This window comes from Vigna radiata, chromosome 8 (genome assembly GCF_000741045.1).
Source record: "Vigna radiata var. radiata cultivar VC1973A chromosome 8, Vradiata_ver6, whole genome shotgun sequence".
Taxonomy (NCBI): Eukaryota; Viridiplantae; Streptophyta; class Magnoliopsida; order Fabales; family Fabaceae; genus Vigna; species Vigna radiata.
The window spans coordinates 44821294-44838864 of record NC_028358.1 but is presented as its reverse complement, the minus strand read 5'-3'; the positions used below and the strand labels follow the sequence as shown (position 1 = coordinate 44838864).

The 17571-nt window shown below is 35.8% G+C and overlaps 2 protein-coding genes across 2 annotated transcripts; one reads left to right on the top strand and one right to left on the bottom strand.

The window, feature by feature from the left end:
* The first annotated feature begins 4407 nt into the window (after positions 1-4407).
* Positions 4408-14087, top strand: LOC106771959 (ABC transporter B family member 20). The gene is made up of 11 exons (XM_014658038.2): positions 4408-5068; positions 6556-6610; positions 6689-6864; positions 6981-7181; positions 8311-8570; positions 8648-8958; positions 9058-9278; positions 9404-9744; positions 9986-10764; positions 10850-11091; positions 11982-14087. The coding sequence occupies exons 1-11, from the start codon at positions 4694-4696 to the stop codon at positions 13209-13211; spliced, it is 4191 nt and encodes a 1396-aa protein (XP_014513524.1). The 5' UTR covers positions 4408-4693; the 3' UTR covers positions 13212-14087.
* A 774-nt stretch (positions 14088-14861) lies between these two features.
* Positions 14862-16533, bottom strand: LOC106771325 (photosynthetic NDH subunit of lumenal location 1, chloroplastic). The gene is made up of 8 exons (XM_014657286.2): positions 16386-16533; positions 16199-16298; positions 15961-16044; positions 15764-15837; positions 15553-15675; positions 15399-15470; positions 15195-15291; positions 14862-15111 (listed from the first exon to the last, which is right to left on the bottom strand). The coding sequence occupies exons 1-8, from the start codon at positions 16437-16439 to the stop codon at positions 15008-15010; spliced, it is 708 nt and encodes a 235-aa protein (XP_014512772.1). The 5' UTR covers positions 16440-16533; the 3' UTR covers positions 14862-15007.
* Between the last annotated feature and the right edge of the window lie 1038 nt (positions 16534-17571).

Here is a 17571-nt window from a genome sequence, read left to right as displayed (position 1 = left end):
TGTGGGGAAACCTTAAGGGGAAACCTTGAATAAAATGGCAGATTTGTTATTTGGTTTGTTTGTTTCAGGTGGAAGGCGGTCTCGAGATTGAGGGTAGTTGCAGCGTGTGCTGTTACCCAGATTGAAGGAGACCCATAGTTTGTTAGCGGGAACAACTGCTTTTGTTTTCCATGTTTTCTATTATGGAAATGCATCTGCCTCAGTTTCCTTTTGCTGCATTTTTCTATGGTGTTTTCTGGGTGCAGGTAGAAGGGTATTCAGGTTTTGATGTTGGGGAATATGCACTATGTCCTATTGTCAGTTAAATATGGTGGGTTTTGCAAGCATTGAAATTGCATTTTGGGTGCAGTTTCCTGATTGACAGAGGATATCACAGATTAAACCGACACAACTATATACACTAATCAAATATCATTCGTTCATCTAACACACAAGGAAAGCATATTCATGAGCACATGGATGAGCGTGACCAGAGCTTAGGTATACAAAGACTCACCTTCGCAGCTTCAAAACCTTTCCTTTTGGTTCTGCTCTCTCTGTTCCCTTAGACCGAATATTCTTTGGATTGCTGAAAATATTCTTGCAGGCGTTGGAAAGCTAGGTTGGAAGCAAATGGTTCTCCTTCTGGCCGTAAGGTCTCCTCTCTTTTTTGATATTGTGTGTTTTTTTTGCTGAAGTTCCCAGGCAGCCCTCCAAGCTAGTGTTTTTGATCTCCTCCATGACCCTCCAAGCCCTTTTTCCCTGTTTTTCAGAATGATCTCGGCGTATCTTTCCTGCTTTTCAGAATGATCTCGGCGTATCTTCCCTGCTTTTCAGAATGATCTGGGCGTATCTCCCATGATCTGGTTGCAGCTACGCCTCTGTTGCAGGAGGGAGGTCGTACGTTGCAGAGAATAGAGCTCAACTCGTGATTGCCTGGACTCAGAATGGGGAGAAGCACCAGTCTGCTATTCCTGTTACGATTTCTTTTTTTTCTTTTTTTTTAAAACCTTTTTTTTGTTTTCTTTTGTCAACGTTTACAACAAAAAATTAAAAAAATTAATAATAATAAAAAATATAAAAATAAAACTAAACAGCAAAAAGAAACCAACGTAAAAAAATAAAATAAAAATGAAATAACTCTAAATAATAAAATATAACATAATAAAAAAAATAAAATGATAAAAAGACAAAATAAAGTAAAAAGTAAAACAAAAAACATATATTGTTTAGATATCGGACGAAATTTGGTGTTGACAACATGTTACATCAAATTTATTAAAAATAATTTTTCCAAACGATTAAAAGATTAATCGTTTGTGTTAAATCCAACGGGAACTAAGTATTACTCGGTGATTTGATACTAATGTATGCCAATTATAATAACACAACTAATGCAAATTCACTAATGCCGACATGCATACACAAAAGCCAATAATATTCATACAAATTAAGTTTTCAACAAACAAGCTAACATTTTTAGCATATTATATATAACCAATTGAGGGAGATGAAGTAGTGTACACCCAATTATAGGTCAGAAAAGCAGTCCAAAACACAACCCAACACGACACCAGAAACTGCAACAAAATGCAACCAAATCTAATTTTAATTGGTTCAAATGAAAGATTTTTCATCGAAGACTAATTCAATCGAAGCAAAACTAAATTTAAACGGTCAAAAACAAAGAAAACGAACCTCCAATATAATGTCGCGGCAGAGAAAAGCTCGACGAAGAAGACGATGGATAGTGGTAATTGCTTGCGGGTTCGCGTTTTGAAGTATAAGTTGATATAAACGTCGGTTCGCCATCGAGCTCGACGTCTATAATGTTACAGACGTCAGTCCTCTCACTAATTTGACGTCTTTATGATTTAAATATTAATATTGACGTGGATTATAGACGTCAGCTCTATGTGCACCTGACGTCTAATTGGACATAGACGTACGTTACCTGGTAACCGACGTCTAGATTGCAGAATAATTATTACAGTTTCACCTAACTGTCAGGCTATATACGTCGGTTAGGAGTGACACCGACGTCTATGTTGCATACCATTAATGACACTCAACTACCTGTCAGGTTAGAGACGTTTATGAGTGTTACTGGACGTCTAACTCGTGACTGTTCACCAACCTCTGAGACCTTTAGACGTCGCATTGTCCTCACCCCAACGTTTATATCTCAACTTTTCACCTACCTGGTAGACATTTAGATGTCTCTGTTTAAGATCCTCGACGTATATAATTTTTTACTCATTGGGTATATCGAGCCCTGACGTCCATGTGCCCCACTTATTTACAAAGTTGCCACTGGTCATCGTGTTACATCAGTGAACCAAATAACCGACATCTATGGAGTGACGTTCAACAACGTTTTTACACTAGTGAATCTCTTACAAATATGTTGGAGTTTTTTTCTTTTTTTAACTAACAATGGATCATGATTCATTAATTTTATTTTCTTCCTATTCTATAGGGTGTGAATCTTCTGAAGGCTTATCTACAGTCAAATACGGTTTTGACTGATGTTTTTCTCATGAATCATTCTTAGGCTCAGTGTTTCATACACTATACTTAATATCTTATTTTAAGTCAATATCCAATGCATGGAATTGTGGTCTTTTTTTATGGTTCATACATTCTTAAATATTTATTGAAAATATCTCATAAGTGATTTTTAAATCTTTATAAAATCAATTTAAAAAATTATTTATATATTTTTTAAATATTTTAAATTTATCTTTTTTAATCGATATAAAATTTTTCATATATCATTTCAAACTATAATATATATATATATATATATATATATATATATATATATATATATATATATATTATACGTAAAAAAAAACCTGATTCAAATCCCAAACTCATCTTAAAGTTAAGAGCTGTAAAAAATCAGTGTTGGTTAAACATAAATTGACATTTGAGTATTTAATGTGTTGAGAGTTTCGAATATGAGTTTTTTTTTTTTGTTAAGAGATGTTGGTTTCACAAATTCAACCAAGGGAATATGGATTTTTTTTATTATATGCAAATTTCATAATATTTCTTTCATTCCTCATTCATCATTTTATATCATAAATTGGTTAGGTAAATTGTGAAAAGTTTAGATTTCTGGTTCATGTTTTTTATTTTATTTAAGGGTGGGGATCTGCTGAAGGCTTCTCCAATGGTGTTTACAAGTGTTTTTATCAAGAACCGTCTTTCCTTAAAAAATAAGTTTTCATTGTTTTACATTTTGGTTTGTATGTTTTTGGCAACATTATGTTTATGTGCTTTTCGTAATGTGAGGAAAATAGTGTTGTGGTTCATGGGTGTCAATTTTTATTTTCGTGTCCATTTAAATCTCTCCAAATAATTTTGCGGCACTCACTCAACTTCTTTATATTATGTGTGATTTTGGCTGTAGCTTTGTGGTAAAAATTATATTGGAATTTAATAGCTTTGTGGTAAAAATTATATTGTAATTTACTTTAACTTCTAGAATAATAAACTTAAATGTCTCTGTTACATAGTTTAAAATTCAATTTTCAATTTTAATCATACTTTATTATAAATATTTCCGTGAACACATATTTAATGCCAAAGTATTTACTCCACTCTGAATCTTATTAAGTTTGCAGTGAACGAGTTTTTAATTATTTTGTATTTTGTTTAAATATATTGATCTAAAACAAAATTTTACTTGAAAAAGGTTATGTGGGATTTTGACAGTAGTTATGAAAATACAATTCCTATTTTCGTGTATGCAGTTTTGTTCTTATTTATTTTGAAAATAAGAAGCATTTTACATTTCTTTCATCTTTAACAAGGGTGGATGTAAGTATGTACCAAATACCATGGGCAAATTTGTTAACTTTGCTAGTTTTGTACGAAAAAGGAAACTTTTGAATCCCTTTTAGCAAAACTCGGAATCTCTAAGAAAAAAAGTTAAATACGCAAAAATGTGAGCATAGTATATAGTATATTTTTAAATTTTAACTTGCTATATATATATATATATAATAAAGTATTTGGTTGAATAAGAGGAAATCACTTTTCATCAATCACGCACGCTCTTACCTGAAACAAAGCCTCTCCATTTTTTAATTCATTTTGCTAACAAATTTGTATAATTTATATATTAAAGCAATTATTAAAGAAGAAGACGCATACCAGCATCTAACGCGTGTCACTCTAACGTCTCTAGCAAGGACTTCATCGTAATTTCATGGCATAGGATCCAGCTGGGAACACATTTACCAACGCCATCATAGCCGGGGAATTTACCAAAACACCCTCTCTTTATTTTTTCCAGCTCTGCTGCATGCATGCCTTCACAATTTCACAGCACAACCTCGCTGTAATCTTATTATTATTATTATTATTCTTCTATTATTATTATTATTATTATTTGCTTCAAAACAAAACCCCAATTAAAAAAAAAACAAAAAAGAAAAAACAGAAAGCAAAGCCGAAGAAGAAGAAGAAGAATCGAAGAAGGGTCGTAAACTTAAAAGGAAGAGATTAAGGTGTTGTACCTCTTTTTTGACCGAGTCAAACCACACGCCGCCACCTCGCAACTCACAACCACCTCGACGGCGTTCAATACGTCGTCGTTTCCTCAACAGAAGAGAGAAAGGAGCTGGCGCTCTGAATTCGCTTGCGATCTGTTTCTCTATTCTTCATCGCAGCGAGTTAGTAGCTGGGGCTGCTGAGATCGGATATGATGGTTTCTCGGGGGCTGTTCGGGTGGTCCCCGCCACATATACAGCCTCTCACGCCGGTATCCGAGGTTTCGGAGCCGCCGGAGTCGCCGTCGCCGTATCTGGACCTCGGGGCCGAGACCTCCGCTTCGCAGCCGATGGAGGTCGAGGAAGAGATGGAGGAGGCTGAAGAGATTGAGCCGCCGCCCGCAGCCGTTCCCTTCTCTCACCTCTTCGCCTGCGCCGACCGCCTCGACTGGTTTCTCATGATCGTCGGCTCCCTCGCCGCCGCCGCGCACGGCACCGCTCTCGTCGTTTACTTGCATTACTTCGCCAAGGTTCTCTGGGTTCCTCAGCAGTTTTCGGCGGAAGATCAGATTCAGAGGTTCAAGGAGGTTCGGTTTCGTTTCGTTTTCTATCGAAACCCTAGTTGTTGTTGTGCGCAGCTTCTGGATTTTAGTTAGTTTCTAAGAATTTGATTCCGCTTACCTTAGGCAGTGAAATTAAGTCTCGTGTACTGTGCTATTAGTTTTTTGTAGTTTTTATCTCCATGGTTGCCGTGCAGTTTGAGGTAATTGAGCAATTAACTTTCGTTAAAAGCTGACCTGACTACCCTAAGTAAGGGATAGTGTAGCCCTTCCCTCATTTCTCCGTTATAAGTTTATTCCCTTTCTGTAAGGGTTTATTGTCCTGCTCAGAGTAGTTCGTGGATGGATCACCCAAGTCATCAGGGGCACTATGACACTCTGTTTAGGGTTCCAAACTCAGCATTGGCAATTTGGCACAAGTGTCCTCGGAATTAACCCCGTGTTTCAAATATGTTTTAGCCTATCTTTCTGTAGTTATAAATTTACTTTGTTTGCGGGGTTAGGTAGCAACGATTTCATTACTTAATCATTTAAAAAGTGACGGTAGAAGTTTATTTGTCTAGCATGAGAAAAGTTGTTAAGAAAATGAGGACAGTGGGAATATAAACAGATTTATATGGGTGGCGAAGTAGAGCCTGGTTTGTCCACCTGATGACCGATAAGATTCTCCATGAGAAGGTCACTCACTTACTGGTTGAATTTGAGAGCTAAAGCTACTATTTAAAAAATCTCTTCCCTCTCATCTCATGTTTACATAGATTGTTGTTGATTGGAGTTTCTGGGGTTATGTTAAAGGCAGGGCAAATTTTTGGCATAGGAAGGGATTTAAGGGATAGTTCTCTGGATATTTGTAAGCTTTGAACAGTAACCTTTTTGTACAAGGTATCAATAATGGCTTTGGTGTCAAACAAGGATTACTCAGGATATTGATGGGATGAACTTTTGTTTCTATTTGTCAAGGAAATTAAGTCTTGGGTGAAGAGCAAAACTTTAGTAAGTTGAACAATAGGTAATAAGCATAAGGCTATAAAACAGGCCTTTCACCTAGGGTTTGGTTGCATAACAATACAAAGGCACGCAACTTAGAAGGGAACAATTTCTTCCTTATATTCATAAATCTGATCAGTCATTTTTCTTTTCAGGTGCTATAAATACAGTTGTTCTATTAAGTGGAAAAACGTTAGCCCTTTTTAAATAGGATGGATATGATTTATCCTCCTTGGATAAGGAATTTCTAAAAATCAAGCTAAGCTTGAATTTAACCTTAGAAAATTTGCAAAGTTGACCTTGCATAGAAAATTTCAAAATTTAACAAAATTTCAAAATTTTGTTTTAAATCAGTTTCCACCAAGGATCTGAAGAGTATGGCTGTCCATTTTTGAACTGGTTAATTTAGTAGTTGAACCACATGACTTCATAACTAGGAATTTAATTATTTGTCAAGGTGCATAGTTTGTAAACAAGATTTGAAAAATGGACGTGTATGCTTATTTACCTATGTTTTTTTTCTACAGCTTGCTTTAACCATTGTTTATATTGCTGGTGGAGTTTTTGCTGCTGGTTGGATTGGTAAGTTAATACAAGGAATATTTCTTATTAGATGTTACATTTAAGTTTCGTTCAATACTAATCTTTCTTGATTAATAGAGGTTTCGTGTTGGATTCTTACTGGAGAACGGCAGACTGCTGTGATCAGATCAAAATATGTCCAAGTATTACTTAACCAAGATATGAGTTTTTTTGATACTTATGGAAATAATGGAGACATTGTGAGTCAAGTATTAAGTGATGTGCTGCTCATTCAGTCTGCTCTTAGTGAAAAGGTTCGTGGTGCTCTTGTGTGTATATTCAGTATTCACTCCTCTGTAAATTTGCTATTCTTTCCAGAAAAATCTCAACGCATATTTTATACTGTGTGTATTGATTTTTGATGATACAGGTTGGGAATTATATTCATAATATGGCAACATTCTTCAGTGGTCTTGTTATTGCTTTTATCAATTGTTGGCAGATTGCATTGATAACATTAGCTACAGGTCCATTTATTGTTGCTGCAGGAGGAATATCAAATATATTCCTCCACAGGCTTGCCGAGAATATTCAAGATGCATATGCTGAAGCAGCCAGCATTGCTGAACAGGTTATTTGTAGTTAAGCTTGACTTCATTCTTGCATTGAACCATTGATTGTTATGTACACTGACACACACACACATATTCAATTCAGGTGTGGATTTCAATTGATTTTAATCTTAATATTTTACTAACCACCGAAAGAAAGAAAGGATTTATTGTCTGAAAGTTTCTCGTATCATGTATGTGACTGTATATCTTTCCTTTTACTATCATCCAGTATATGTATTTCAATTTGGGCTGTGAAGAGGTCTTTGATTTAATCAAATTTTATGCCTTTCTTACCATGTTATGTAAATGAAACTTGCTGTGGTCATATGGTATCCATGTTTTGATTGAAATAGAACTTGTCAGAAAGAAAAGAGAAAAAATACAACTAGGGGGATTGATAAGATATTCTTCTAAAAGGAAAACTGTATTGCAGAAAGATCACCCTATCTTTTGGCATATTTGCAACTTCCTTCAAGCAGACATGAGCATAATGCCAAACAGAAGTCATGAACATACTTTAACACATTTAAAGCCACACAAACACCCTAAAATATGCCAGCATTCTGCTGCAACCAAATATTGCAATGCTGAATGCTCTGCTTTTCTGACTATGACATGTTGAGCACAAATCTCCTATCCTTTGTTCCTTCAATTAGGAATTGAAAACTAAGTCCCAAATTTGTTAAATGGTATCCTTAAAGTAAAATGCTTCTTGATTTTTGCTGGTAATTTATTGTTTGTAATTGTGGATTAGTTGTCTCTTAGAAAGTGTAGGTTTAGGTCTAAATCAACCTCACAAAGCTGGTTTGTAAGGTGAAGATTGTACCGACTTATATATTATAATTTGACCATATCTTAGTCGAAGTGAGATCTCAAATAGTTTTGAATTTACATATTATACACATGAGTGCCATTTAGTTGATTATAAATGGAATTTTTTTTAGGTTTATTTTGTGGTTGGAAGTGAATGAATACCATTGCTTGGTTTTCTTTATTTATCTTTAAGTTTGGAGAATCAGTCCATTTATATGTATTTTTGCTTTAATGGTTTGAATTTGATGAAATGGGAAGAAAGGTAATGTTCTCATTATTAGATGAATTGTTTTAGCAACCAGTTCTGAATATGTATATTTTCTTGTGATGCAGGCAGTTTCCTATATAAGGACCTTGTATGCATTTACAAATGAAACATTGTCTAAATATTCATATGCAACATCGCTACAAGCTACTCTTAGATATGGTATATTGATAAGTCTTGTTCAAGGGCTTGGCCTTGGTTTTACTTATGGACTTGCAATATGTTCTTGTGCATTACAACTCTGGGTTGGAAGGCTCCTGGTTATACATGGAAAAGCTCATGGTGGTGAAATTATAACAGCTCTGTTTGCTGTGATTCTCAGTGGCTTGTGAGCATCATGCCCAACTCATATTTTTTCTTTATCTGTTTTGCATTGTTCTTACAGTTTTTGTTAATATGATTAAGGGGATTGAATCAAGCAGCGACAAATTTCTACTCATTTGATCAAGGGCGCATAGCTGCCTATAGACTATTTGAGATGATTAGCCGGTCATCCTCATCTTTTAATCACGATGGCAGTGCTCCAGCTTCTGTGCAAGGAAATATAGAGTTTCGGAATGTATACTTCAGTTATCTTTCTCGCCCTGAAATCCCTATCTTGAGTGGGTTTTATCTCACTGTTCCTGCTAAAAAGACTGTGGCACTTGTTGGAAGAAATGGCTCTGGTAAAAGTAGTATTATTCCCCTTATGGAGCGATTCTATGATCCAACTTTAGGTACTTTTTTCCCGTTGTTGGTGCAAATTTATTCTATATCACATCTAAAACACTTTATAGGTCAACTCATTTAAATAAATTTACCTATCTTTGGTTCAGGGGAAGTTCTTTTAGATGGTGAAAATATAAAGAATATGAAACTGGAATGGTTAAGGAGTCAGATAGGACTGGTCACCCAGGAACCTGCTTTACTCAGTTTGAGTATAAGAGACAACATTGCTTATGGCAGAGATACTACCATGGATCAAATTGAAGAGGCTGCTAAAATAGCTCATGCACATACCTTTATCAGCTCATTAGATAAAGGTTATGACACACAGGTGAAACTTGATGTAAATGATTGTATCAAACCTATGTTGTTTTGGATGAAACCTATGTATTTCAATTATGTTCTTTTTGGTTGGAATCTCTTTTCACCTCCTAAACCAGGGTTCTGTCTTTTCAGGTTGGCAGGGCAGGTCTAGCTTTAACAGAAGAGCAGAAAATAAAGCTTTCTATTGCAAGAGCTGTGCTTTTAAATCCATCCATTCTTCTTCTTGACGAGGTTACTGGCGGACTTGATTTTGAGGCTGAGAGGTCTGTTCAGGAAGCTCTGGACCTGCTAATGTTGGGACGCTCAACGATAATAATTGCTCGAAGGCTTAGTCTTATAAAGAATGCTGATTATATAGCTGTCATGGAGGATGGTCAACTTGTTGAAATGGGTACACATGATGAGTTACTGACCCTGGACGGCTTATATGCAGAGCTTCTTCGATGTGAAGAAGCCACAAAACTTCCCAAGAGGTTTGTTACCACCTCAAATCACGGTTCAACTTTTGCCACGGACTTTTTTATGTTTGTGAAGAATATAACATGACTTTTAAGATATAGATATTGTGACTGTTAAGGTGACCATAAGTCTGTTAATGTTTTACTATAATAATAAACTAATAATTGTTACACAATGGTTGAGTTCACTGTTTTTTTATAATTTGCAAGATTTCGTCATTTGCTTGATGAAAAATCACTTTTTCTTGTCATCCAGGATGCCAGTTCGAAACTATAAGGAGACTGCAACTTTCCAAATTGAGAAGGATTCTTCAGAAAGTCACAGCTTCAAAGAACCTTCATCTCCTAAAATGATAAAGTCACCCTCTCTTCAAAGAGTTTCTGCCATTTTTCGGCCTTCGGATGGCTTTTTTAATTCACAAGAATCACCAAAAATTCGGAGCCCACCATCAGAGAAGATGATGGAAAATGGAGATTCAACAGACAAGGAGCCATCAATTAAAAGGCAGGATAGTTTTGAAATGAGACTACCAGAGTTACCCAAGATTGATGTTCAATGTGTGCATAGACAAAAGTCAAATGGTTCTGACCCAGAATCCCCTGTTTCACCTCTTTTAACATCTGATCCTAAAAATGAACGCTCCCATTCACAGACTTTTAGCAGGCCTGATAGTCATTCTGGTGATCTTTCGGTGAAAATGACTGAAACAAAGGATGCGAGGCATCGAAAACAACCCTCAATATGGAGGCTAGCAGAACTTAGTTTTGCAGAGTGGCTTTATGCTGTGTTAGGAAGCACAGGTGCTGCTATCTTTGGTTCTTTCAATCCCCTTCTTGCCTATGTTATTGGTCTGGTGGTGACAGATTACTATAAAATTGATGAAGAACATCACTTCCAAAGGGAGATAGACAAATGGTGCTTGATCATTGCCTGCATGGGTATTGTGACGGTTGTTGCTAACTTTTTACAGCATTTCTACTTTGGTATTATGGGGGAGAAAATGACAGAAAGAGTTAGGAGAATGATGTTCTCAGGTGCGTAAATTTGAATTGTTATTATTTAGAAGAAAAACATATTGGACTTATGCCCTATACTTAACCTGTTTTAATAACATTGCAGCCATGCTTCGCAATGAAACTGGATGGTTTGATGAAGAGGAAAATAGTGCTGACAACCTATCAATACGCTTGGCCAATGATGCTACATTTGTGCGAGCAGCTTTCAGTAACCGCCTTTCCATATTTATACAGGACAGTGCTGCAGTTATTGTTGCATTTCTCATTGGTGTTTTGCTGCACTGGCGATTAGCACTTGTGGCTTTAGCAACACTTCCGATTCTTTGTGTTTCTGCTGTTGCCCAGGTTAGCAACTGCTTTTCTGATTTTGCCATGTAATTTTGTCAGATTGTTGGATTGAGGTTGTATTTCATTTTCATGTCAACAGTCTTTAAAAAAAATATTTATTTTGAAATTCATATTTTCCACATCCTTTCATATCAACAACAGCCATGTGTTTTTGCACAAGGTGGTGGGTTGGTCTGTTATCTTTTTTCACATTTACTGTGATGATTATTAGGGAAGTTAGTTGAATAATTGGTAGTGATCATGACCAATTAATGTAATGTCTCCTTTGCCTCATGAATGTCGTGAGACTACCAGAACAAATCCAAAAACCATGATATGCCTTGGGGTCTGTATGTGCAAGACTTGCTAATAAAAGGAAAAATAACAATGTTTCACTTTGTGTATCAGTTTATATCTCTATCACCCTCTTTTGTATTATTCATTTGTGTATATTTCACTGTGAAATTAAAAACAATGTTTCATGCATTTCGTTGAATACTGAAAACTAAAGCACATTTAATTGTGATTGCTTTAAGAAGTTTTATATTGGAATTATCTGTGCTATTGGGATAACCATTGGGGTAATTTCAATTATAATTTGTAATGTATCTGTTTGTGCTTGAGTAATCAATGGGCTGTAATTAGTGTAATTTGACAGTGTCTTTGGAGGATCGAGAGTACCATTATTGAATGCTACTTATACCTCTTTATGGGGGTTTCATTTTCATTCATGGAAATTCTTATTTATGTCGATTTATGTTTAATTTCAATAATTATAGCTAACAGACCTGCTTTTGCTGACTTTTGTGAATGACTGATGATAATACTGGCTATGGATAAAGATCTTTTTATTAATTTGCTTGTGGTTAGCATGATGCATGTGTTAAGCAGTCTCCTTAATGTTGCAGAAATTGTGGCTTGCTGGATTTTCAAAGGGCATACAAGAAATGCACAGAAAGGCATCCTTGGTTCTTGAAGACGCAGTTAGGAATATTTACACTGTTGTTGCATTTTGTGCTGGTAATAAGGTGATGGAACTCTACCAGTTGCAGTTAAATAAAATATTTAAGCAAAGCTTTCTTCATGGAGTGGCCATTGGTTTTGCATTTGGCTTTTCACAGTTTCTGCTCTTTGCATGTAATGCCCTTCTACTTTGGTACACTGCAATTTGTGTTAATAAGAAATATGTGGATACACCTACTGCTCTCAAGGAATACATGGTTTTCTCATTTGCTACATTTGCCCTTGTGGAGCCTTTTGGGTTGGCTCCTTACATACTTAAGCGACGTAAATCTCTCATATCAGTGTTTGAAATTATAGATCGTGTGCCTAAGATTGATCCTGATGATAACAAAGCAATGAAGCCACCCAATGTATATGGGAGCATTGAGTTGAAAAATGTTGATTTTTGTTATCCTTCCCGGCCAGAAGTGTTGGTATTAAGCAATTTTAGCCTCAAAGTCAATGGAGGGCAAACAATTGCTGTAGTGGGAGTTTCGGGGTCAGGGAAGAGCACAATAATATCTTTGATCGAGAGATTCTATGATCCAGTTTCTGGCCAAGTTTTGCTAGATGGAAGGGATTTAAAGCAATATAATTTGAGATGGTTGAGGAGCCACCTTGGTCTGGTTCAGCAGGAACCAATTATTTTCTCAACAACCATAAGGGAAAACATCATATATGCCAGGCATAATGCCAGTGAAGCTGAAATAAAGGAGGCTGCAAGAATAGCAAATGCTCATCACTTCATCAGTAGTTTGCCTCATGGTTATGACACTCATGTTGGGATGAGAGGTGTTGACTTAACCCCTGGACAAAAACAGAGAATTGCAATTGCAAGGGTAATTCTTAAAAATGCTCCTATTCTGTTGCTGGATGAAGCTAGTTCATCAATTGAATCTGAGTCAAGCCGAGTGGTGCAAGAGGCTCTAGACACCCTAGTAATGGGAAACAAAACCACTATTTTAATAGCACACAGAGCTGCAATGATGAGGCACGTGGACAACATAGTAGTTCTAAATGGAGGAAGGATAGTGGAGGAGGGGACACATGATTCATTGGTGGCAAAAAATGGTCTGTATGTCCGATTGATGCAACCTCATTTTGGTAAGGCTTTGCGTCAGCATCGGCTTGTTTAGAATGGGAGTATGCAATGTGAGTAGTTGCAGCTAATGTTGGTTCATGAGAATTGTTTCATAAACTACTTGAGTTGAATGACTGGTGATTGCAGCACCTGATGGAATCTTCCAATGTCAGGTGGAGGCTTGCATGTAGCAATAATGGGAGTATGGGATCAGCACTCAGGCATTGATAGGCATAGGAAGAGGGTGCTGTGGCAGGGATAGTGTAGGATTTGAATGCAGGAAGCTGGGATTCGGTCGGTTGTGTATCCGTATTCTTTTGGAGGCAAGAAGTTTAGGCTGACCCAAGGTGTTGTCTCCACGGCATATTCATTTTGTTTTACAACGAGAGGAAGGCGGCGGCATCAACTCTAATTCAGCCGAGTTACTCTTCTATTCTATTGGACTTCCTTTTCACTCTTCCAGTCTCTCAAGCGTGGATCGTCATCTTGTTCACTCCTGTATTTTTTCTTCTACTTTAGTGAAAATTGTAGAATATACAGTCTCAAGTGTTGTTGTAAAACCTCTGTATATACATAGCCATAGTTTAGAAGCAGTTCCTTTTAGTGCTTGAATTACACGAGTTCTCTAGTTTTTTTGTCCTTAGATAATTATAGATGCCAATTTCCACGTGTATTTTTACCAACTAGTTTGATACATTGTTATAGTTGTTTATCTTAATTAATTTCTATTTTTGTTTTGAACTAATGAGCTTATATATAGACAAATGAGTGGAGAATGACACTACATTATTCCATGTGAGGGTTTACATAGCTTTTAAGGAACTGCTTCACACCCAATCTTCGGTTCTACATTTCGTGAGAACTCATGATTCTTTGTAATTGTATTTAGGGTTCTTTCCTCCCACCAACGTGATGTCCATAATTTGTTAGATATGGTTTTATTTCTTCCAATAGTTATACTATGTAATTGGTCCAATAATTTCCCTAACAGTTTTTTTTTATCGTATTATTTGTCACCCCAAATCTACTTGGAGATTTTTCTTCCCCGTTCCTCAAAGAATTCCAAGACATCCAACGGGCACAGTCCCAAGGAGATCACTGGGTAACAAAAAAATTGTCATTCTGACGATGCTAGATAAAAAAAAAAATACAAAAACCCGAAAAGAGAATACCAAAATGTTTCACATAATTGGTACAGAAGAAAAAGAAACAATTCTTCGAAGAAAACAATTACGAACAATGCATAATTATTAAAGCCACCAAATAATCATAAAAGATGAAGAATATATTTAGAAGAAAGGTTCAGAAAAAGTCTAGATTGAAGCGCACCTTTTGTCCACAAAGAAACTTTAAATTATGATACGTTCTCCCGGCAGCAAATCCTCTGGCTCGATATTATATAGGGAAAGATACTTAAAACTATTAAACATGAATCTTTCGCAATGTTTATATTCGAGTAGCAGAATTTTAAGAAGGAAAGATGAAGTCTTTTCTCCTTGTTTTTCTGTACGTAATGTTTATACAGTAAGAAATGCTAACAACCTTCACAAAAATATTTGAACCAGTCAAATCCAATTCCTAAAATTCAGGGTTTACGATAATGTAGTTTTTATCTTAAATAACAACATATTTTTTACTCCTAAATCCTAATTATAAAGAGAGAAGAGGAACAAATTAGGTTTGTTTGCACACCACATAACACGTGTCCTACGCTCCGTTATCGTCTTATTGGTATTAATCAATGCTATAAAGAATACAATTAGTATTGGTATTAAATATTTACTGATATACAAATATTAAAAAACAGTAGGCATATTTAAACAAGTCTTGGTTGCATTGTCCCATGACATTTTATATGTCAAGAAGCCTAAAAGACTCTGCCACTACTTTAAGCTCATCTCGTACTCTTTTCCATCGCCTTTCGTTGGCTCCCACAATTAACGTGTAGTACCTTCCTGCAAAAGGTGCACCTTCTTTGTTAGGTATATAACCCTACGAAGGTCACATATTCAGATAGCCGCCATGCCAGGTTACTCACCATTTCCTATGGCAATTGTTGCAAAAGAGCCACTAGCATAGTTTGGTGATGTAAGTATGTATTCAAAGGTATAGTAATGTTTTCCATCTATGGTTCGCTGCATTCACAAGTCAAAAATAGTTGTTATTTCACTGATGACCATCAAAATCTTAGATACATATCTAATACAAAAAAGCATTGTCAAGAAATTAATAAAGTAGAAACCTCCTCCATGCCATTTATTGTTGGCCTTTGGTTTGGTGCAGCATATCTATGCTTCACCAAATAGTATACTACCTGATTCAGATGCAAACTGGTTTAGTACAAAGTAGACTGCAGAGTTCACAAAAAACATCAGAACACAGTTTTCCAGCATCACCTCTTCCATAGGACCCAAATCTCGGACGTCTTTCTTCTCTGTTGGTATAAATCTCACCCTTACATTCTGTAACTGTAGGACTTTGTCTTTGAAGGCAGAATCATGAGCCAAAAAGTCAAATTCCTAGGGAGACGAGACATTCAAACTTGCAGGAAATTATATGGTTGTGACTAGAGTTTCTGATAAGATTAACGTGGTTCTCATTTCTTACCTTCCACTCTCTGGGATATACGTAAGAATACCCATCTTCGTAGTCCACAAAAGCTTGGTATCTGTCTGGTTTTTCTACAGGACGAAGAGTAATGCAAAAGACCATGTCATGACTAGTCTCTTGGTTTAACAAAAGACCCTTTTGGTGAAATGAAACTTAGTAACACAAAATATGATCACATTAGCAGGCGTGAATACCTTGAGCAAATACCAAATTTGTCAGTTGCAAATTTGCAGTTAAAGCTCCAATTCCCAGCAATAGCGGTCTTCTCTGGCAGTGGCCTGAAAATCACACAAGACATTCCATAAGTTTTTTCAACATCTTCAAGCTCAATCACCCTACATCAAGTTATTGACTGCGATTTTATCTTTAAAAGATAAAAGAGGAATGATATTTCAACTGTTAGATGTAGTAGTAATATTACAAAGTTCTTACTTTCTTCACTGGGTATTGTCTCCAATGCACAAAAGGCAGTGTTGTTGGAAGACGGAATTTCAGTATTGCGAGGCAAATAGTTTGAATGTGGCAAGTTTAGCTGAAACAGTGGAAAGTAGAGTGCATGAACGTGAGCTGTGTGAAGAGAAGGTTGTGTTTATGAATAGAAAGAATTAGTGTGACAGACCTTAGGGGAGAATGAGGGTGAAATCCAAGTCAAAGAGCATGAAGAAAGTACCATACTTGACAGTAGTTTAGAGCTTCACTTCTGAGATAGTGTATGCAGTATGATAGAATTTATGCTTGTGACCTTATATCACAACCAAGCATTTTCTTTCTCCTTTTCTCTAAACATCTCTCAATGGATAATGCCCGTAATGCCACAATGGAACAATCACTTTTACTTCTTGCACCTCCACTGTTCCGGTCCCTCAAATTACAAGTTTTTTTAAGAACAATGGTACTTTGACAACATTTTAATATCATCTACTTGTTATTACGTGATTGGTCTAAAGTTACTCTACAATCAATAATAATAATTATAAACATCAACATAAACCAACAACAAAATGATACGTAGACGATGTTAAAATGTTATCAAAGTATCATTATCTTTTTTGGAATGAAATTTTCGGAAGAATTTTTTTTTCACATTTTCTCTCTTTTAAGCATTTTTCCTATCTTCTTCTTCCTCTGTTCTTTCTTTACGGTAGCAGTGATGATAAAAACAGTGGCAACAAAAACAATAGTATGGTGTAATAGTGAAAAAATGTCAGTCCTTTTCTGTTTATTATAGAATTGCAATTAGTAATTATGAGAGGATGAAAGAAATAGCCTTGGGACCATTGTTTATTTAGAGTTAGCTAAGGTAGGGTGGGTGGGCTGGCCCATAAATAGTCATGATCATGAACGGGGTACTTCTGAAAATTTGTGGCTGTTGCTATTTTCACATTTTTTTTCTATTGCAAACATTGTCGATATTTTTTAGGTATTACCAAAGTCACTCTTTTACAATCAAAGAGAAATTTACAAATAAAAGAAAAAGAACAGAAAGAAAGTGTGAAGAATACCAAAATATATATATATATATATATATATATATATATATATATATATATATATATATATAGGGGTTTGCTAACTTGCGTACGTCTGTTTTTCAGTTGGTACATTTTAGCAATGTATACCAGGTTTCAGTAGACAAAAATACCCTTATATCATGAATTCTAAGTTTTAAGGTTAAGGGTATTTTAATAATTTTCATTTTCAAAATTAAAAAAATAAAAAAAGAAACCTCCAATCTCTTTTCCACCTCTCTCATTCCTCTCAACCTTTCTCTTTCATCTCTTTCATTCCAATATTTTCTCTGTCAT